This window comes from Microcaecilia unicolor, chromosome 5 (genome assembly GCF_901765095.1).
Source record: "Microcaecilia unicolor chromosome 5, aMicUni1.1, whole genome shotgun sequence".
Classification (NCBI taxonomy): Eukaryota; Metazoa; Chordata; class Amphibia; order Gymnophiona; family Siphonopidae; genus Microcaecilia; species Microcaecilia unicolor.
The window spans coordinates 49,223,355-49,246,572 of NC_044035.1; the positions used below are offsets into that span (position 1 = coordinate 49,223,355).

Here is a 23,218-nt window from a genome sequence, read left to right on the forward strand (position 1 = left end):
CAGTTAAAATTTAATATTATTACTCTTCAGCAGTGGCGTAGCCAGAAGGCAATTTTTGGGTGGGCCAACAGGTTAGATGGATGGGCACTAGAGAAACACCTGCCACCTGATATGCCCTGCCCACGCCCCTACTTCTATCGCACACCTACCCCACTCCCAATAACTTCAATGGGAGTAGCAGTGCTGGCCTCAGTGGCTGCAGGCCACATTGAGAGCTAGGGGAACTATAAGAGGGTGCACTCTTCATCCTCCACTGAGCCAAGGTCCACCAACACACATATGCTTCTCCCAAATATGCCCTAAATATTACAGTGGGGCCCTAAAATATCAATACATCAAGAAAACTGAACAAGCCAAAGCACTATAGAATACTACATAGAAAATTGATGCTAACAGAATACTTTGGTCACACACACAGAACACAAATGCCAAATACAGAATAAGTGACCACAAACCATAAACAAATTAAATCAAAATCCCAAGAGGCCAGACCTTGCATTTAGCACAGCACAGAGAAATACAAAGTGATGCATTTTTCCTATACTATGCAAAATATGATAGCACATGCAAGAGACAGTGTTAGGGGAGGTACAACTAGGGCAACTGTGTTTGGCTCCCTAGCCAGAGAGAACCCCAGGCCAGCTGGAAGCTGAAGAAGGTGCAGCCTGTTAGTAAGCTTTGGGGTCTCCTCTTAAATATCTGCCTTGGGGCCCAGCCATATTCTAACACCAACTCTGGCAGGATGTACATTTCAAATCTGACATATTCTAGTCACAAAATGTGCAGTCCGCAGTGGCATACATAACTATGGTTTGATCGTATGTGTTCAAGTTAGTTACTTATTAGAAGTAGAAGCCAAACATTTTTTGAACATTGTCCTGTTCAGCACACCATGAGCCGCCAAGTTCATGCAAAGTTAATTATGTTCAATGGAAAATAAATCTGTTAGCTCAGGCTGCTTGCTATGTAAATATTCTATCACTGTTTCATTATTGCTACTAATAATTACATACTAAAGGCATTTGTTTTAATTTGTTTATCCAGTCCTTACATGCACATGATTTTGTTTTTTAAACCCAAAGGTGAATCCTAAGGGTGGTTGATTAATTAGGTATAAACTGTTTTTCTGACTTTACTTGTTTTGGAATGCTTTGGGACCTGCTGATCTATACATCTGCTGTCTGGAATTTTGAAAGTTGGAAGTGAAAAAATAATAGTAGTTTTGGATGTATATGCCAGTTTTTGGAATGCGCATCTGCCAGAACTGGTTTTAGACATGACTGGAGCCCTCAAGAAAAACCTCACTCATTGGCCTTCAGTCTCCAGAACAGCGGTGATAAATCTCCAGCTTTGAGAAGGTCCACCCTTAGCGTCTCTGAACTTCTTTACCTTTGCTGGCAGGGATACAGAGTCCCACCAGCCAAATAAATAGACTGCTGCTGCTCCCCACTGCTGGTTTCTGGCTCTGAGCAGCATGCCAGGGGCTTCTCGCGCAAGTATGTAGGTGCAAATATTTATAATGGCTCGTGTAAATGTTAGTGCCTAAGGGGGTCTTTTACTAAGCCACGGTAGCGTTTTTAGCTCACGGTAGAGATAAGCTGCTGGTAAACGCAGAGATACTCATTATATTCCTAAAGGCGTCTTGCAGTTTACCGCCAGCTGATTTCTACCGTGAGCTAAACACGCTACCATGGTTTAGAAAGAGACCCCCCTAAATGCAACATTTACATGTTTAACTTACAGTATTCTGTAAGTTGTCCGAATAAATTTCAGCCCTGGCTATGCCCTGCCCCTCTAACAATTACATGTAAGACATTTAAGCGGGTAGATGTAGAATAGCGTTTGGCATTTACATGCGTGAGTACACTTACCTGCGTGGATGGCAGTATTCTATAAACATAATCATGTAAAAGGCACTTACATTTAGACAACCTGTTATAGAACGAGAGGGTTTATATGTAGTCACACATTTTATTGATACTAGCTAGCTCTGGAGCTTCAGATCATTGGTTGTGAAGACAGTGATGCAAGATGACATGATACATATGAAACCAAATTAAAATCATTTTGCCACCAGTTTAATTTTTTTAATTTTTTTTCATTTTCAACAATCAGACATTTTAAAAATGCTACATTTTGCAAACGTTAGATCATGGGGTACGGATGGCTGGTATGTAGTGGGAAGAGAGTGGAAATGTGCAGTGCTAATATAATCCTACTTACAAACTGTACCACAATAGATTAGATTTCTGCTGAGAAATATCAGCTTTCTTTGTACTTACCATAAGAGCTAATGTGAAGATGTTATGTTTTGCCAATAATACAGTCTCATTAGACATAAGAAACTTCAACAGATTTATCAAAGCTGAAAAAGAACAAAACATTAATATTTTTTCTGCAATACTCCCATTTATATAAAGGAAGAGAATTTGAATGCACTGTTTTTCACACATAGGGCCTCTTTTATCAAGCTGCACTAGCAGTTCCCGCACGGCAATGCCGACGGAGCCTATTCAAAGTGAATGGGCTCTGTCAGCATTACTGCACCAGAAGCTGCTACCACGGCTTGATAAAAGAGGTCCACAGTGAGTCTGTGAAATGATCTACTGGCACAAGAGGAAGAAAATCAAATCCTGTAATAAAATGAGGCTGGACACATTTCTTAAAGCAAATAATATACAAGATACATTACATAGTTTTCAGTACAGAAACAAAAATTTTATAAATGGTTTCACTACCTTCATTTCCAAAAATGATTATATATTAGAAAGCTACATATACTCACAAAATTCACCATTCAGAATAACAAAACAATACCACAATTTGGTTAAAGGGACAAAATCTTACAGCCAAGAACACTAAGGTCCTCCCAAGGACTTTCACTAACTACACCCTCGCCAAAAGACATTACACGATGTGATACCCGCAAGCGAGCCTTCTCCAGAGTAGCCCCCACACTCTGGAATGCATTGCCTGAAAGGCTCCGCTTAACACAAGACTATCTCTACTTCAGGAAGCAGGTGAAAGCTTGGCTCTTCAACCAAGCCTTTAATGGAAGAAGTAACTAACTTGTGAGTCTTACTCACACACACAACGAGTGACTCGGGCTGCACATACTGCAGCGGGGCATGTTTATCCACTCCTCCATGTGCAACTTTCTTCAAATCAGTCATCTTACTTTCTAATTCTTCCTACTTTCTTACCCATCTATATGTTACAACTTTGCCTTACTACCAATTATAATGTTCTATTACGTATTGTGTTGACATTGCTAGTATACCATGCCATACTTTGTATTGTTTTCAAATATTTTTACAGCTGTAATTGCCTATTGCTCATGTTTGATCTATTCTTACTGTACACTGCCTTAAGTGAACTCCTTCAAAAAGGCGGTAAATAAATCCTAATAATAAATAAATCATAGTAATTTCATCTTGTGTGTAATGTACCAACAAATGGGGGATGAAGAAGGAGACTTCCCATAATCCCTCCAGTGTAGTGCTGCTCAATAGGAGCACTTTTTTGAAACCTTTATATCCTGGGTAGCTGGTCTAACTCCCGATGGCCATCGTTTTGGACATATACTTTCATTCCTCTTCTGAAATGGGAAATAAATATATAATTTCTGGGCTCACCCTAGTCCTACCAAAAACATGCCCAGATCATGCCACCTTTCCACTTAGATGTTCTTCAGTTTTAGATGTCCATATCCCAGCTTTGTAAAATCAGAACTTAGATGTCTATGCATGATAGACATCTAAGTGCCAGTTTATGGATGTCCAAAATGCTAATGACACCTCTAAAAGAACTTGGGGGCTCATTTTCAAAGCACTTAGCCTTCCAAAGTTCCACAGAAACCTATGGAACTTTGGAAGGCTAAGTGCTTTGAAAATATGCCTCTTGGGCTTCTAAATTTGGCTGAAAATAAGGCACAAATTTAGGAGCTCAGCTTTTTTTTTTCATATCTTCATTGGAGCAGGACAATGGGACCAGGTTACACCCAAGTACATAAAATAGGCCATACTGTCAGACCAATGTCCATCAAGCCCAGCAGATCCCCAAAAGTAGATCTATTTCTCATAGCCTATTTCAAGGGGAAAGTGATGGTTTTTCCAAATTTATCTGGCTAATAATTTTATATGAACATTTTCTTCACAAAGATGTCTAAATATGGCTAATAGTTTTTATGGACTTTTCTTCCAGGAAGATGTCCAAATGTATTCTGGCAACAATTTCCATGGCTTAATTATACACTGCATGAAAACAAAATAATTTCACTGCTGGTTATTAGTTTTATGGCATGTCCTGTTGTCTAGTATTATTTATTTATTTGTTACATTTGTACCTCACATTTTCCCACCTATTCACAGGCTCAATGTGGCTTACATAGTACCATAAAGGCGTTCACCAGTCGGTTGATAACAACTTGTTATATTGTGGCTGAATGAGATAATTGTGTATCAGGCATTTGGGTCGAAGGGTATTGTCCAGTACAATCATTGGTTATGTTGTGTTGCTGGGTGTAGGGATGTATGTTGGATCGGTGGGGTAAGCCTTTTTGAAGGAGTGGTTTTTAGTGATTTCCTGAAGTTCAGATGGAACACTGCTTCTCAACCCAGTCCTCAGGGCACACCTAACCAATCAGTTTTTCAGGATATCTGCAATGAATATGAATAAGATAGGTTTGCATACCAAGAAGGCAGTGCATGCAAATCTATCTCATGCATATTCATTGTTGATATCCTGAAAACCCAAATGGCTAAGAGTGGGTTGAAAACCACTTGTTTAGAAGGTTGAACAACTGTTGCTATTTATTTATTTATTTATTTGTAGCATTTGTATCCCACATTTTCCCACCAATTTGCAGGCTCAATGTGGCTTACATTATGCCGTGATGGCGATCGCCATTTACGGGGTACAGAATTACAAATGGTAATGCATTAAGGTGCATACATACATGGTAAAGAAGAATACATTATGATATTACATTGAGGTTTCTGAGTGACTAGTCAAGTGATAAGAGTTCGGTTTTTGTCTATATTGTGTAAAGTCTAATTGTTTTGTAAATAAGATGCATCGTTATGGTAGGCCTTCTTGAACAGGTCAGTTTTCTGTAGTCTACGGAAGATTGTTAGGTCATGCATTGTTTTTATGGTCTTCGTTAATGAGTTCCGTAGTTGCGTGCATATGTAGGAGAAGCTTGATGCATATGTAGTTTTATATTTTAGTCCTTTGCAGCTGGGGTAGTGGAGATTAAGGAATGTGCGTGCTGATCTTTTTGCATTCCTAGTAGGCAAGTCTATGAGGTCTGACATATAGGTCGGAGCTTCCCCATTAACGATTTTATGGACCAGGGTGCAAACTTTGAACGCAATTCGTTCTTTTAATGGGAGCCAGTGTAGTTTTTCTCTTAGGGGTTTGGCGCTTTCGTATTTCGTTTTCCCAAATATGAGTCTGGCTGCTATGTTTTGAGCAGTTTGAAGCTTCTTAATGATTTGTTCTTTGCATCCGGCATAAATGGCATTGCAGTAATCTAGGTGGCTTAGCACCATCGATTGTACCAGGCTATGGAATATTTCCCTTGGGAAGAAAGGTTTAATCATTTCACCCCACTCATTATTTTTCAAACAGCTACCCATCAACATGAAACTTTTAAAATTCTAAGCATATATCTTCTCTATGATTTCCGATAAAAAATTATGAACTACCCCGATTTGAAAGCTAATATTCTAAAAATCAATGTTCAAGAGGTAAAATTGTACCTTGCCTACTTAAAAAAAAAGAACTCTTATCTACTTGTATTTCTGTCACTGTTGTGGTAGTGAACAATTATTTTATTATATGATAAAAAGTTTGCAATACAGGTTGTGCTACCTCCAGGTATTTATATTTAGCACAAGATATAATAGTCAACTGTAAAAATTGGGGAAAAAGGGGACTACTGAGACAATGATGTGCACAAATGGAACAAAAATACCTTATGGTAGAAACTATAAGTTTGTTGGTGTCATTAAAGAGCCTGTACACACATCAAAAGAATGAAAATAAGTGCTAATAATTTATATTTCATCTTAGAAAGATAATGTAAGCAAAATAAACTACCAAGGCTTCATTTTGAATTTATGACCTTTGAAGTGTGCCAACCTGTAGCTGTAATATTTTTTTTAAATGGCACAGGTATGTTGGGGAACAGAAAGAAAGCATTAAAAATGCAGTCATTTACTACCAATTTTTTAAACCACAATTTTGATAAATGTTTACCTTTTTTTTTCTAAAGGGGATCTGTATGTCTGTGTAACTCTATCTCACCTTCACAACCCTTTCTCTTGTCCACAATTATAAATGGCCCCCGCATACCTCATTTACAGCCTCATGTAATAAATCTGTGCGCCAATTCAGAACTACCGCCCAGCTACCGCGTGGCCTGGGTGGTAATTTCATTTTTTTTTACACACATCCAGTATGCACTCCAGAAAATATATTTTATTTTCCAGCACACGGTGCTAATGGGGCAGTAATTGGCACTGTACGGAAGATGACAATTACCGCCCGGTTAATGCATGACACCTTACCGCTAAGTGAATGGGTGGCGGTAAGATCTCAGGCCCAAAATGGACACGCACCAATTTTCATTTTGCCACACGTCCATTTTTGCCCCCCCCCCCCCCCCAAAAAAAGAGGCATTTTTTGTAGGCGTGCTGAAAAATGGACCTGCGTGCGTCCAATACATGTGTCTACAACAGCGCAGGCCATTTTTCGGTGCACCTGAGTAAAAGGACCCCTTTACTTCTAAGGAAAGATTCTAATTAAATGTAAATCACGGTGAAGTAAACTTGGTAGTAAAAAAAAACAAACAAACAAAACCCAGCACTCAATTGAAGTAATGCATTCTACTTCCATATTAACTTCAGCATTAAAATGGAAATAAATTTATCGTCTAACTTTACCTTGGTTTTAACTATAGAGACTCTAGTCAACAGCACACCTGACTTGTGCAGCCTGTACCTGACCATTCCTGGTACAGGATGGCCCTTGACCAAAGAGCCCTCCAGCACTTCTCTGACATCAATAATACTTACCTGATCCCGAGAAGTGCGAGTCCTTCTCTTTGTACCACCACCACCACCACCACCACCTTGGAAAATGGTGACAGTTCAGCTGACCTCACATCATAAACTGCTATCTTCCAAGATGGAAGTGGTGCGAAGAGGACAGCCAACTTTTCACCAGAACCAGTTAAATATTACTGATCCATTGAAGGGGTGGCAGGGCTCTGAGGGCTCTCTGGTCAAGGGCTTCTAAGTGCTGGGGGACTGGTCCCAGGAGATCCTCACCCAGGGCATACTGGGACCTGTGGTTTGCCAATCTGGGAATCCCTTTTTTCAGAGGTACCCCTTCTTGTGGATCCATTAGTAATTTTTTTTAAACTTCCCATTGCTTCACACTAAAACCAAAGGAAAGTTTAAACTTTACTTCACCTCTGAAGATAAAGTGACATCTTGGAGCTCTTTAGAGCAGACTGATGCATTGGAAGTAATTACATGATAATTGTGCAAATATTAGCATAGCATTTTACTTTTGGTTTAGCACAGAATTTTTTTTTGTGCTAGGATGCTTGCAAAGTTTTCCAAGGAGCCATGTTAATTTCAAGAGTTGCTTCTCATTAGTGCTATGTAGTCCAGTACATCAGTGGCATAGCCAGACAGCCAATAATTCTCCCTCTCCCTCCAACCCATGCAGCAGCTCTTCCTCCCATCCCATCTCAATTAATTCTTCTCTCTGCCCTACACCCTATGCAGCATTTCTCCCTCCCTCACCTCCAAAAACTAACCCTCTCTCTTCCCTTCCCCATGTGTAGCACCTCTTTCCTCCCCTCCCCTCCATGCACTACTTTACCTGTGTGATCCTCCATCTGAACCTCCCCTCCTCCTTCGCAAACAAAGCTCTGAACCTTTGGCAGTGATAGCAGGTGAGGGAGCAAGCTGGGCTCTGGAGGCTCCCGCGGTCCTGCATCTCCTTCCCTTCACAACGTTTCTTACATCAAAGGGTTGCTGCTGGAAGCAGTAGCGATTCACATACGATACCCGCGGCTAACCCGGAAGCCTCCCTTCTGCTGCGTACTGCTACCAGTCAAAAACAGGAAGTTGCGTTGAGTGGGAGCTGTACGCGGCAGAGGGGAGACTTCTGGGTTAGCTATCGCTGCCGGCAACCCTTTGATGTAAGAAAATTTGTGAAGGAAGGGAGATGAAGGACCGTAGGAACCTCTGGAGCCCAGCTTGCTCCCTCACATGCCACCACTGTCAAAGCTGCAGAGCTTCTGGGTGGGCCTGTGCCCAAACTGGGTGGTGGCTACGCCCCTGCAGTACATGCATATCCTGCTGCAGAAAATACATGGAGAGGACAGAGCTGAGCAGCATGCTCTAAGGCAAGATGGAAGAGGCTGCATTACAAAGAAGATGGCAAAAGAAGAAGCACCCACAAGCATGGGCTTAGGGAGGAGGCAAGGGAAGCATCCCCCTCCACCCCAGAGTTCTTAGCAGTTGGGCCGATGTTCTGCCAACTGCTGGCCTCAGGAGCAGCTCTGTCCAGTTTCTCCCTTCTCCATCTGCCAGCTGACCATACCGTTGGAGTGGAGGAGTAGCCTAGTGGTTACTGTAGTAGGCTGAGAACCTGCGGAGCTGGGTTAATTCCCACTGCAGATCCTTGTGAATTTGGGCAAGTCACTTAACCTCCATTGCCTCAGGTACAATACTTAGATTGTGAACCCTCTAGGGACAGAGAAAGTACTTGCATATAATAAATGTACACTGCTTTGATTGTCCCAAAGAAAGGCAGTATATCAAATACCATTACCCCTTAACCTCTGAATTGGAATTAATCATAGTGCACCCAAAATCAGCATTAAAGTAAACCACTGTTGCTGAGATTATTGCAGTTTATTACATAGAGGTGTTAATGAGGCAACAGCTGTTTGAGGACATTTGCACACAGAAAACAATTATATATTGAACCATGTTAGTAAGGTTTGTTGCCAAACAATTTTACTGTTTAAGCTGATAACCAAGGTTTATACCTGATAAATATGAGGCTTGTGGAACAATGTTAAATGCTAAACATGTGTGTGGTGTTAATGATCTTAAACAGCAAGTCATTAGCAGCTATTCCTGTGAACTCAATACAAACCACCAATGAATTTTTAAATTTGTAGGCCCTTTGTAACAAATATGGGGTGGGGGAAACCTGCAAGAGAGACCATAACTTTCATTTCAGTGCATATACTAACACCACATCAGAAAAACACACAGGCAGGACACATTAGATAATAAAGCAATTTAATAAGCTGCATAGTTCCTACATAGTAACATAGTAGATGACAGCAGATAAAGACCTGTATGGTCCATCCAGTCTATCCAACGAGATAAACTCACAGCATAAGGTATGATGTGATACCTATATATGCAGGCTTGATCTTGATTTGCCCTTGCCATTTTCAGAGTACGGACTGTAGAAGTCTGCCCAGCATTAGCCTTATTCTCCAACTATTGAAGCTGCCATTAAAGCCCATTCCAGCCCATCCAAATCTCTACAGCCACGATCGGGGCACAGACCGTAGAAGTCGGCCTGGGACTGGCCTTGTTCTGCAACTACTGAAGCTGAATCTGTCCAGCCATGATCAAGGCACAGACTGTAGAAGTCTAACCCAGCACGAGCTTTGCTTCTCAATAATTGGTGTTGCCATCTAATCACCTCTAAGCTTGTTTAGTTCCATACCTTCCATACTGGATTCCTTTGTGTTTATCCCATGTATTTTTGAATTCTGCTATTGTTTTCATTTTCACCACCTCCCTCAGGAGGGCATTCCAGGTATCTACCACCCTCTCCATGAAAAAGTACTTCCCAACGTTATTGCTGAGCTGCCCCCCCCCCCCCCCCCCCCCTGCAATCTAAATTCATGTCCTCTAGTTTTACCACCTTCCCTTCTCTGGAAAAGGTTTGTTCGTATATTAATACCTTTCAAATATTTGAATGTCTGTATCACCATGGGATATGTAGCTCAAAGGACCATCTCACAAAAAATAACCTTCTTAACCATGCTGCCTAAGATTCGGGGAAGACCGTGAATGGGGTGAAGACCTACATTATAATTACTTTCCATACACATTGATTTCTTTAGAATATTATCCTATCAAGGAGTACTTCAGTCCAATGGTGGACAAGTGCTTTCTTCTTCAAAATCCTCACTTTCAACAGCAAACTACTATATTGTAATTTTGAAACAGTATTTTGCAGTCAATGATTCAACTATTTAGTTATTTATTAGGATTTATTTACTGCCTTTTGGAAGAAATTCACTCATGGTGGTGTACAGCAAGAACAACTGGAATATAAGCAATAACTGTTTACATCAGTAAAACAAATTCAAATAAACAGTATGCTATTTTCAGTGACAACACACGCTAAAATATTGTAACAGACAGCACGGGGGAGGGGAAGCAAGGTAGAACATACAAACAGGTACGATAGAGTAACAGGAGTTTAGACAGAAGGTAAGCATGACTATCTCAAGGAAAAATTGTACATGGAGTCATAAAATGTGTACACAAATGACTCCTTCCTGGACACAATGATCAATATTGGGGTGCAAATGTAAAACACTATAAATTTCTGCAAAGTCACTTATTTAAGTTAACACACATGAATACCTATCTCAGGTAATCTCATTAAACAAACAGGAATATTGTTGGCACTCTCAGTCTGATTAGTTCTTCATCCTCTTCTAGAACTTCTCTAGCTGGCCTTCCATAATCCTTCTAAACCTATTATCTTCTCCTAAAGGTACTTGCCCCATTTACTGTCTTCAAATCCTAGGCAACATGGTTAAAAAGGTTATCTTTTGTGAAATGGTACTTTGAACTACATATCCTATGGTGTTACATAAAATGCACATTTTCCTTCATATCACTTGTTATACCTTTTCTAATTCCCCAGTTAGTTATATATGTATTATAATAAAAATGTATTAAAGGCGCCATATAAAATTCCAGTATCAGTATCGATGCTTCCTAAACAAAACTAGTATACTCTGACAAAACTTGCTAATTGCTGCAGTGACAATATGTGTTGTCCTGTCTGTACTGTGCAGAATAAGATGGACAGAAACATTTAATATAATTACAGCATGCAGAATTCATCCCCCGTGTCTGCTGACTGCTAGCAAGCTTTATTTGCCCAAGGCAAAGCTGTGGCTGTCATCCATCCAGTAACAATTACTAGAATGCTAGAGGTAAGGAGGCAAACAAAGTTGGGAAATAAGAAGTACTGCTATTGGGCATACAGCATATTACAGCTGACAGATACTCTTAAGTAACTGACAACAAACAAAACAAAACAAAAACAAAAACACAGAATTGTGATGGTATACTGCAATGGAAAAAACCCACTGGATTTAAACACAAAGGTCCTACTGAGTAACTCAGTGAAGGGTAAATTTAACTGGATAGTTTTATCTGGTTAACTTTACTGACTATTCAGTGGCACTAATCTGATTAGAAGCACTCATCCCTGAGGCATTTATTTAACACATTATTTAGATCAGTGGTTTTCAACCCAGTCCTCAGGGACCACCTATATTGTTGGGGTTTCAGAATATCCACAATGAATATGTATGAGATAGATTTGCATGTACTGCCTTCTTGGAATGCTAATCTCTGTCATGCATATCCATTGTGGATATCCTGAAAACCTGACTGGCCAGATGGTCCCTGAGGACTGGGTTGAAAACCACTGATCTAGATAACTTTAGGACACATGTTCAGCCTGACCAGACTTGTATGGCTAAAGTCAAACCACATCCTTGAAATTCCTTCAGGAACTGAATGGACTAAATTCAACTGCTGAACAGGAAAGGCCAGAAATGAATTTTAAAATTACCTCAGGGATTGCCCACGCATAAAGTAAGAGCAGAGAATGTTTCAGCTTACTTTTAATTGAGTCAAGTGTAGATGTGTTTGGGGGAGACGTTTGGGCAGAGTACAGCCACAGTCTCAGGTATTATGAGGCTATTTTATAAAGACAGAGGCAATTATAAGTCTATATAAAATGGCCTCAAAATAGGCAGCTACTTCGATTTTCTACCTAGGCAACTTGTTATCAACATGTATTTTGGAAATAAAACCAGTTTCATTTCTTAGCAGAGATGGTTTTGTATTACACAGATGGAGCATTACCATTTGGATGTAATCAGGACCCAGCTGCAAAATCTGACCCTAGCCATTTGATTAGACAGTTCCTATGGAAATGCTGTAGGAAACTGGGAAAAGAGCCAGATCAAGGAGGTGGTAGCTGGCCAGAGGTGCATTTGTACTTCTTACCTTAGTTTCCCAAACAAATTCCTCATCTCCATGTCAATACACTGATCAGTGTGAGAAAAGGACAAGGAGAACAGTAGTGATTTGGGCTGTGTCTGCCATTTTAATTGTAATACAAGTATAACTAATTGGGGAACTGAAAAAGATTTAAAGAATGATATCAAAGGAAATCCGGACCAGTTCATAGCAGCAGTCACATATAAGCAGCAGAGAAGAGACATGCAGCAGCAGCATGAGGTTCTGTCTTCCTATGGCTATCCCAATCAGCATGGCTGGTGTTAGATATGGTGGGGCATGGGGCAGAAATTTGGTCAATGCCCCAAAGTCTGCTAGCAGGCTATGCCTTCTTCAGCTATGGCCAGATTTGGGTCCTGTGGCATTTTAATCCACCTAGGCCAGTAGTTCCCAAATCTGGTCCTGGAGGCATCCCAGCCAGTCAGGTTTTCAGAATATCCACAAGGAATACTGATGAGAGAGATCTGCATGCAGTGTAGGTAGCACAAGCATATACCTCTCACGAATATTCATTGTGGATATCCTGAAAACCTGAGTGGCTGAAGTGCCTCCAGGACCAGCTTTCGGAATCACTGACCTAGGCAGTAGGCAGAATGTAAGTGACTTAAGGGGATTTTTTTAAACTAAAGATTAGGGCATATTATCTGCCACAGGGCCCATTTTATTCCTAACTAAATATATAAATATATTGCCCTAGGTTCAGTAGTTCCCAAACCTGGTCCTGGAGGCACCCCAGGCAGTCAGATTTTCAGGATATCCACAATGAATAAGAGAACATAATCAGATTCAGTGTTTATTTCTAAATTGTGAGCTAGTGCCTTAAAAAAATCAAAATCAGGCAAATTAGGAGCATATACATTACAAATAGTTACTCTTTCCCAGCACTGATTCCTTACTAAGAACTAAATAACTCACAGGGTTCTTGATTTCTCTATGGAAAACAAAACTCACCACTTTTTAAAGCAAAACCACTATCCTAGTTGCTTTAGACCCCGAAGTGGCCCAAAAACTGCTTCATCCACTATGTTAAAAAAATTTTTTTTTAGCATGCTGACCTTCACTCTTGTGGCTCCTTTGAAATAATGCAAAATCAGTCTTTGATTGTGCATAGCTGCAAAATGTGTGTCTTTTAATAAGTGACCCCATCCTATGAACTTTCCAGGAAACCACTCTTACCTGAAGCTCACCCAGGATCGCACATAACTGGCTATGCTTTTAGTTGGCTACGCAATCCCAGAAATTCAAAGCTGAAGTCCAGACATGGCCCAGGACTGAATTTCCGGGTTTAATGGCAGCAGCGGTCAGCAAAAATGCTGAGCACTGCTGGCTGAATACTGACCCCTTTATTTTTTATTTAAACAAACTTAAAACAACAGAGATCAGTTACATCTGTCACAACTGTCAGGAAGGGTGAGCCCATGGACCAAAGCCGAAGCTTTGGCAGACAAATCACCGGGGCTGGCACAGGCAGGAATCAGAGCAGACTGGACATGGATAAACTAACAGACTCAACAAGGCAGGACAGAGGTAACTAAACACAATGGACAACACAAGAACTGGATCCAGACAAGGCAAGGAAAAGAAGGCAAAGGACCAGAACTGGAACCCAGACAGGACAAAGCAAGACTCGCAACTGGATTAAAAGTGGGACTGGGACCCAGAAATGCAAGACAAGGCAAAACACGGAAGTAGATTAAAACTGGGTCCAGAAAAGGGCAAGACAAGGATAAAGGCAAGGACTGGATTCATACAGGACTAGACTGAAAGAGACAAGACAAAGCACAACTAGACAGGCAAGACAGGGTAGGAGCTAGGCAACAAGAATAACAGAAGCAAGACAATAAACAAGGCACGGACAGGATTCAGGATTCTCAAACAGGCTTGGCTGGAACAGGATTCAGGATTCTCAAGCAGGCTTGGCTGGAACAGGATTCTGGAACAGGCTTGGCTGGAACTGGATTCTGGAACGGCCTTGGCTTGACTGGAACCGGATTCTGGAACGGGCTTGGCTTGACTGGAACCGGATTCTGGAACGGGCTTGGCTTGACTGGAACCGGATTCTGGAACGGGCTTGGCTGGAACCGGATACTGAAAGGGACTTGGCTGGAACCGGATACTGGGAACCTGATACTGAAAGGGATTTGGCTTGGCTGGAACAGGATACTAAAAGGGATTGGCTTGGCTGGAGCAGGATACTGAAAGGGACTTGGCTTGGCTGGAACAGGATACTGACAAGGACTTGGCTTAGCAAGGAACTGGGACAGAACTAGCTCAAACATAGAGCAGAAGCAGAACCTGGCAAACACACACAGGAACAGAACTTGGTAGAAACAGAGCTCAAGAGCCAGGAAGAAAACATGGAAGGCAAAGGATTAAGCAGACTAAGGGAAGACAAACAAAGAAGCAATGTGCTTACCAGCACCCACAGCTGGATAGCAGTGAAGTAATCAGGTATGATGCTGGCTTCTACAGACTCAGAATAAACAGACAAGAACCACACACACAGGAAACAGAACAGGGAATACAGAAACAGAGCTGGGCTAAGCACAGATGTTGGCTTAAACACAGAGCTTAACTATAGCAAGAGTCAAAAGCAGGACTAGACTAAAAGCAGGAGCCAAGGGTAGAGTTAAACAGATACAGACACCAAGGGCAGGGTGTGGCACTCAGGATCAAGGTACAAAAGCAAACACACAGAAACAAAGCAAGCATTGAAACACAACACTCAAAGAAACACAGAACAGACCTTCAGGAGCAAGATACTCAGGAACAAAGCCAAGCAGGGATATGACCTATACAGGTAACACAGAGGCAAACTAAGAGACCCCTTGCAAAGGCAAAGTAGGAAAGTTCCCTGGGTCCTTATAAAGGAGTAGGCTGATGATGTCACAAGTAGGAAATGAAGCAGAAGCAGGGAGACCAAAGCGACGCTTGGCTAACAGGAAGAACAACAATAGGAAATGAAGCAGACTGGAGAGGTCACAGAGCTAGATAAGGAGAAACAGTAGGTCTGAACATAAGGGCACGGCCACAACCGTGACAAATCAAACATTTCTACAAGGAGTATGATCCCGATACCAAGCACTTTCCATTATTGCCTTTCTTTTAACAATCCACAAACACAAATTTAACAGTGTTAATCACCATATAAATAGCTCAGATAAATCCAGTGAGATTTCATACGTTTTAACCAAAATAGAACAAAATAAAAGTTAAACAGTGCCAAACAAGAGTGAATGCTGTTTTCACTTTAACACTCTCTTAATTTCCCTACCCTATCCTCCCTCTCCAGTTTGTGGTCAGCCAGAAATTCCTGTCTTGCCACTATCAGTGGAAACTCACAGATACACAAACAGAAATAAGTAGACCCAAAAGAAAAGGCCAGAAAATTCCAGAACACTCTCCTTAGTCACTTAGTTCTTAGCAATTCAGATATGTACTTCACTTTTCCTTTTTGTTCTTGTTGTAAATTTTACTGTGAAACCTAATGACCTTACTGAATAGTTTTCTGTTGCTTTGTACAATCACACCTAGTAAGTGAATCAAGTACTCTGCTTCTGGTTGCTATGCGCACAGCCTTCTAGTGAAAGGGAAGCATATACTGCTATAGTGACACTCTGGAACACTAAGAATAAAATTATGGAACATACAAACAAACATGGTTACAGTCAGCATGGATTCAGCCAAGGGAAGTCTTGCTTCAATCAATCTGCTTCATTTCTTTGAAGGTGTGAATAAACATGCTGATAAAGGTGAGCTGGTTGATGTAGTGAATTTAGATTTTCAGAATGCTTTTGACAAAGTTCTTCATGAGAGACTCCTGAGAAAATTAAAAAGTCATGGGACAGGAGGCAATGTTGTGTTGTGGATTAAGAATTTATTACTGGACAGAAAATGGAAGGTAGAGTTAAATGGCCATTTTTCTTAATGGAGGAAAGTGAATAGTGGAGTGCTGCATGAATCTGTACTGGGACCAGTGCCATTTAACATATTTATAAATGATCTGGAAATTGGAATGACAAGTGAGGTGATTAATTTATTTTTTTTTAAATTTTAAGCAGTTTACTTAAAATACAAACATAGTCAAACAAAAACAGCAGACACTAATTTGCTGCTAACCTACCTTCATCTCTCAACAGTACTCCTAATAAAACATATCTCAAAAAACAGTACTCCTTGAGAGCGTTCCAGATCGCTCGTAATTCCAGGAGGTTAATCTGAAGATCCTTTTCCTGAAAGGACCAAACCCATTAAGTGTGAAGTCCATCTACATAAGCTCCCCACCCCAGGAGGGATGCATCCGTTGTCAGCACTTTTTGCAGCTGAGGAATTTGGAATGGAAGTCCCAAGGTCAAATTGGATCGAATGGTCCACCACTGAAGGGAACTGCAAAGGTTGGTGGAGAGACGGATCACATCCTCTAGATCCCCTGTGGCCTGGCACCACTGGGAAGCTAGGGTCCATTGAGCTGATCTCATATGTAGGCGTGCCATGGGAGTTACATGAACTGTGGAAACCATGTGCCTTAAGAGTCTCAACATCTGCTGAGCTGTGATCTGTTGAGGCGCTTGAGCCAAGGACACTAGGGCCAGGAGATTGTCTGCTCTTGCCTGGGGAAGATAAGCTCGAGACGTCCGTGTGTCCAACAGAGCTCCAATGAACTCCAATTTTTGTACCGGGACAAGATAGGACTTGGGATAATTGATCACGAACCCCAGTAGCTCGAGCAATCGAATAGTCATCCGCACATACTGTGGAGCGCCTGCCTCCGAGGTGCTCTTCACCAGCCAATCCCAGTCTGCGTAGCGATGCTGCGACAACTGCAAGGCACTTTGTGAAAACCCTGAGCGCAGACGCGAGGCCAAAGGGCAGTATACAGTACTGAAAGTGCTGAGTTCCCAACCGAAATCGAAGATACTTCCTGTGAGCTGGGAGTATCGAGATGTGTGTATAGGCATCCTTCAAGTCCAGAGAGCATAGCCAATCGTTTTCTTGAATCATGGGAAGAAGGGTGCCCAGGGAAACCATCCTGAACTTTTCTCGGACTAGGAATTTGTTCAGGGCCCTTAGGTCTAGGATGGGATGCATCCCCCGTTTTCTTTTTTACAAGGAAGTACCTGGAATAGAATCCCAGCCCTTCTTCCCCTGGTGGAACGAGTTCGACCGCATTGGCCTTTAGAAGGGCGGAGAGTTCCTCTGCAAGTACCTGCTTGTGCTGGGAGCTGAAGGACTGAGCTCCCGGAGGGCAATTTGGAGGCCTGGATTCCAGATTGAGAGTGTATCCTAACCGGACTATTTGAAGAACCCACCGGTCGGAGGTTATAAGAGGCCACCTTTGGTGAAAAAATATCAACCTCCCCCTGACAGGCAAGCCGTCTGGCACGGACACTTTTTCTGAGGCTATGCTGCACTGGAGCCAGTCAAAAGCCCATCCCTTGCTTTTGCTGGGAAGCTCTAGGGGCCGTTGACGGGAACGAGCATGCTGGGACTGAGCCTGGACAGGCTGCCGAGAATCAGGAGTGTACCTACGCCTGTTGCAGGAGTAGGGAGCACTTCTCTTCCCTCCAAAAAACCTCCTGGATGAGGAGGTGGTAGCAGAAGACGCCCGGCGGGAGAGAGAATCCATAGCATCATGGTGCTTTTTGATCTGACCGACCATGTCCTCTACTTTTTCTCCAAAAATATTATCCCCCGGCAAGGAACATCCGCCATCCGCTGCTGGGTCTTATGATCCAGGTCAGAGACACGCAGCCATGAGAGTCTGCGCATCACTATACCTTGAGCAGCTACATGGGATGCCACATCAAAAGTGTCGTAAGTACCCCTGGCCAGAAATTTACGACACGCCTTCTGTTGTCTGACCACCTGGTGAAAAGGTTTGGCGAGCTCCGGAGGGAGTGCTTCAACCAAACTAGACAGTTGTCTCACCGAGTTCTGCAAGTGGATGCTCGTGTAGAGCTGGTAAGTTTGGATTTTGGCGGTGAGCATTGCGGCCTGATACGTTTTCCTCCCAAAAAAATCCAAGGTCCTAGACTCTCTGCTTGGGGGCGCCGAGGCATAGTCTCTAGTACTCTTGGCTCTTCTGAGAGCAGAGTCCACCACCATGGAATCGCGAGGAAGTTGCGCCTTCACCATTACAGGCTCTCCATGGACTCTGTACTGGGATTCGGATTTTTTAGGGGCCACTGGATTAGAAAGAGGGAATGACCAATTTCGCATAAGTACTTCCCTAAGTGTATTATGCAAAGGGGCCATTGCAACCTCAGCAGGTGGAGAAGGATAATCCAAGACCTCAAGCATCTCGGCCCTGGGCTCATCCACAACCTCCATAGGGAATGGAATGTCCTTAGACATTTCCCGAACAAAAGATGAGAAAGACTCTCACGTGGAGACATTCTTCTTTCAATTGGCGGAGTAGGATCAGAGGGAACCCCTATGACTCTTCCTCCAAAAAGTATCTGGGGTCTTCCTCCTCTTCCTACGAGCGCTCATCGCCGGTATCGGACAAAAGCTCTCGTGGGGGATGTCGAGAAGTCGACCCCTGCCTGGACTCTGGTGAAGCTTCCTCCACCGACGTCGAGGGTAAATCGACCCAGGTGGTGGCCAACGCCAGTACCGCAAGCGGCACTGAAGACGGGTACCGCACCACAGGCAATGGCCCACATGCCGCTTCCACAGTCAGTACAGAAGGCGCAAGCACCCCCAACACCGAAGCAGATTGGTGCAGCAATCCCTCCAGAAGCTCTGGAAGAAGGGCTCTGATACGCTCGTCGAGAGCTTCCATCAGAAAAGGCTGTGGGGCCGGTGCAGGAGTCGGTGGCAGAATGTGAGGGGGCTCGAGAGCCAGTACCAGGCTGCCAGATGACCGACGCATCGGCATTTCCTGTATGGAGGGTGAGCGGTCCTCCTGGCGATGACGCTTCTTGGGTGCCGACTCCCTCGGCTCCCTGGAGCTCTCGGTAGCGTGCATGGAAGGAGAACGATGACGGTGCTTCTTAGCCTTCGCTCGACGCACGTCATCGAGACTCCTCGGTACCGAAGAGGAGGATGTGGAATCCTCATGCCTCCTCGGGGCCGGGTCCGGCCTGCATAGCAGTAGGCCTTGAGATAGGTGGAGACCCACTCGAGGCCTCTCTGCTCCCAGCGTGATGCGGTCTTTCGGCAGCCATTAACTGCGCAAGTTTCTCACGTTGAGCCTCCCGAGCCACTTGGATCCATTTCTTCATCAAAAGACACTGCTTACAAGCAGCTGGAGATGGTCGGGTCCAAGGCACTGGAGACACCACGCGTGGGGGTCGGTACTCGAGATGGTCCGGATGCAGCGAGTAGAACATTTGAAGCAGCTGGGAGTCCTCGATGACATGGATGGAAAAACAGCGGCTGCGAAATTAAAACTCGATTTTGCCAAAAAGAAAAAGGCACAAAAAGGGAAAAAAAGACCCGGCTGAGCAGCCACGATGAAAAAGAAGGAAACTTAAAAAAAGGTGAAGAAAACTAATAAAATAAGGAAAAAACTACTGTCTTTTTACTTTTTTTGTGAAAAAATAGTACACGAAGAGTGAAAAAGTAAGAGGAACGGTAAACGCTGAAAAACGAAGTCTCCTGAGCCGAAATAGAGCGCAGCCTAACAAAAGATGTGTCACTCCAGACGCGTATCAAAAGAACTGAAGAGAGCACGCTCGCGTCTTGGGTGGGAAGCCGTTCCCGCATGCGAGGTGTGTTCGGCCCGCGCGACGCAGCGTTCTCAAGAGTTCTACGTTTGCTGTGCAAGTTTTTTCCTGGTCTCCTGGGCCGTCGCGGAGGAGGAAACAATTGTGAGAACAAGCAGCCTGCTTGTCCTTGGAGAAAAGTATGTATTCATCTAGTTTCCCAACCCCCATATCTTAAAATACTGTTTTCAAAAGTGACAGGAATGACTTCTATTTCATATTTAGCTTTCATTAAAACTTTTAAATGTTAGACATTTTGAATTTAACAGTGGCGCATAACAGTGGCGCATCACTTGTAAAAAACAGTCATTTCAGGTTGGGGTTTTTTTTTTTATCCAACAGTTTCCTCCTGCTCCTTTGGGTCTACATTTCAACCAGAACCAAAGTTGGGGCCCATGGTGATGTGTCTTCATTCACAACTGAGGATTTTTTTCCCATTTTATAATACTCCCAACATACCTAATCTGGACAGTCCTTGGCTAGGGGCTATGCTCCAGGGATTTTTCCAGGATCCTATAATCATAGACCTTGAATCCAGTCATTAGGCATCACCATTGAGCAGTTTCCCTTCTGAGAGTTATGAAAACTGCCTAACACAGCATTCTCAGTCCCAGTTGTTCTGGAAGCAAAAGACCTGAGCCAGGAAGCAAAACTATACTGAGCCACTAGGACAGCCTACAAAGTTAAATTTTTCACTCACTGCCAATATTTTTAGCATGACTGCACTTAGTCTGCACAACCTTGTTTGTATTCAAGTACATTTTAACATCTAATATTTATACTGGAGATACTGCACAAAACAAGACACGTGTCACATTGATGTGTGCATTTTCAAAAGGCAATACTTATTATGAGGATACTCTTTTTTGAAAAACTGAGAGCAGAAAATAAGTTGAACATCGAAGATTTGAAGAATGTTTAAAGCTTTAACCCAAGCACATGTCCTCAGTATTATTAAACAACATCTTAAAACATTCCAGCGGGAACTTACTGTGTTGGGGCCTCATGTCATATTATTTCCCTTTTACATGATTTAAAGGGCTGTCACACACCTTAATTTGCCCTACAGCAGTGATATTTGGGTCACCATGGGTTACATAGTAACGTGATGCAAACATGCAAGTGCATGTAAATCAGTTCGTTACTATGTCAAAACTAGAACGCGACTTGTGGTGTGCATTCTGGGCATAAAATGTCAATAAAATAATCACAGTAGTCAGCAACCTGGACTACTACACTACAGATTGATGACTCCTATGGTAAATCAAGGGGCAGTGAAATCTTGGCTTTTCAGGCACCTTAATAACTTCCCTCCTCATTGGCTTAAACAAGCTATCATGTTTAACCTACTACTTTGATGACTCTCTTTCAACAAATATTACTTTTGTCAGTCAAATATAAAGTAATAACATGTTACAAGATTACCTGACCAGAGTTCTCTCCAGGTATAGTGCAGCCTTACTCTACATTTCTTTTGATAACACAGCAGTTTATGTACTATCTGGATACATCGGCTATAAAAAGAAATTTAGAGGAAAAAAAGGATAAGATATTTTCACACTTTTACAATAGCTTACTTTATTGAATGTCAAACTCTGAAAATCAGTCTACTTTTAACCATAAAAAGTTACAGAAAACAGTTTTAGATTTGCTTTATAGACTTAGGGCTATGTTTATTAAGAAGTGCTATAGGTGCACTAATGCTACACACACCCATAGGAATATATGGGCATCCCTAGCACTTAGCATGAACTAAAAACGCTAGCGCACCTTAGTAAACAGGGTCCTTAGTAATATACTGAAACTACTCTTCTTTATTTTAAAGGGCAGAGGCTCTGATTCACTTATTCTGATTTTACAGTGACTTTTTTGTTTTACTTTTCTTTTTTTTTTTTGCTCTCCCCCTCCCCCATCTTTGAAGCCTTTCTTTTCCTCAATTCAAGGCATGCTCAGTAGGAATACACAAAAGGAAACTTGTTTAGCTTTTTTTCCCCACCATTTTTCAGATGTTTTTAGTTTTCTTCACATAAAAATAAAGTACCTTAGAAATGTATAACACATGCAAATCTACTTCTTTATAAACATTAATTTGTAGGTTAATGAACATTAAATCAATTTTACATATACTATTTATAGCATGCTAACAAACCAGGGGGCTTATTTTCAAAGCATTTAGACTTACAAAGTTCCATAGGTTACTACATGTGTATTGTGCACTAACAAATTCACATTCACAATGTTCAGATTTGTCAGGGAAAACCCTTACCAACTCATGACTGTTTCCTCAATGACACCTTAAAACACCACTCAGTAACCAGAAGGGACCACCATAGTTGCAAGAGTCATCTTTCTTCCTGGCTCATATTTTCTCATACCACCTACGTGGTACATCTAAGCCCATCCAACCCTGATGGACGGGGATATCAACCCAGATTCTTTTTGGTTTATTTTTACTTTAAAATGATGTACAACTTCCATATGAAAAGCCTGGAAAATACCAGTCTGTCTAAATTTCAAACCACATGCAACATGGTTGTTCTGCCCTCACAATTTTATGTACGTTGTTTACATTTATATTGTATTTATAGTTTCAGCATATAAACCAAGCTAGCACTTACTTCCTGCTACAGCCTGTAATCTCTTTTCTCGTAGGTCAATTCTTCCACATGATCTTTTCTTCCACTCACTGAGAGATTGTTCTGGCCCTACTGGTCATTTCCTCAGCCCCCTAGCCTTAGAGGCTTTCTTTGCACCCATCCCTGCAGGGTAGAATTCTTAGGGTTACCGTATGTCCGTTTTGCCAGCCTGCCCGTTTGACTAGGTTTGCGGACAGAAGGGCAGGCTGGCAGGTGGACCTCAGGGTGTCCTGTCCTCCCTTCCCCTCCTGTAACTTATCGTCATTTTTTTTTTTTTTTTTTTGTTACATTTGTACCCCGCACTTTCCCACTCATGGCAGGCTCAATGCGGCTTACATGGGGCAATGGAGGATTAAGTGACTTGCCCAGAGTCACAAGGAGCTGCCTGTGCCTGAAGTGGGAATCAAACTCAGTTCCTCAGTTCCCCAGGACCAAAGTCCACCACCCTAACCACTAGGCCACTCCTCCACTCTTATCGTCCTGCCCTGGT

At 42.4% G+C, this 23,218-nt stretch overlaps 1 protein-coding gene and 1 long non-coding RNA gene across 4 annotated transcripts in view; one reads left to right on the forward strand and one right to left on the reverse strand.

Annotated features, from left to right (window-relative positions):
- Positions 1-23,218, reverse strand: part of ARMH3 (armadillo like helical domain containing 3) — a 269,393-nt gene that overhangs the window by 89,607 nt on the left and 156,568 nt on the right. For all 3 annotated transcript variants that reach the window (XM_030202857.1, XM_030202858.1, XM_030202856.1), the window contains exons 20-21: positions 21,518-21,606; positions 2,283-2,365 (exon numbers count right to left, since the gene is read on the reverse strand). In XM_030202857.1, the coding sequence (XP_030058717.1) occupies positions 2,283-2,365; positions 21,518-21,606 (172 nt within the window). The remainder of the gene's footprint in view (positions 1-2,282; positions 2,366-21,517; positions 21,607-23,218) is intronic.
- On the forward strand, positions 623-9,002 carry LOC115470015. Its single transcript, XR_003942105.1, has 3 exons — positions 623-780; positions 8,779-8,783; positions 8,992-9,002. It is a non-coding gene; the product is annotated as an uncharacterized LOC115470015 (long non-coding RNA).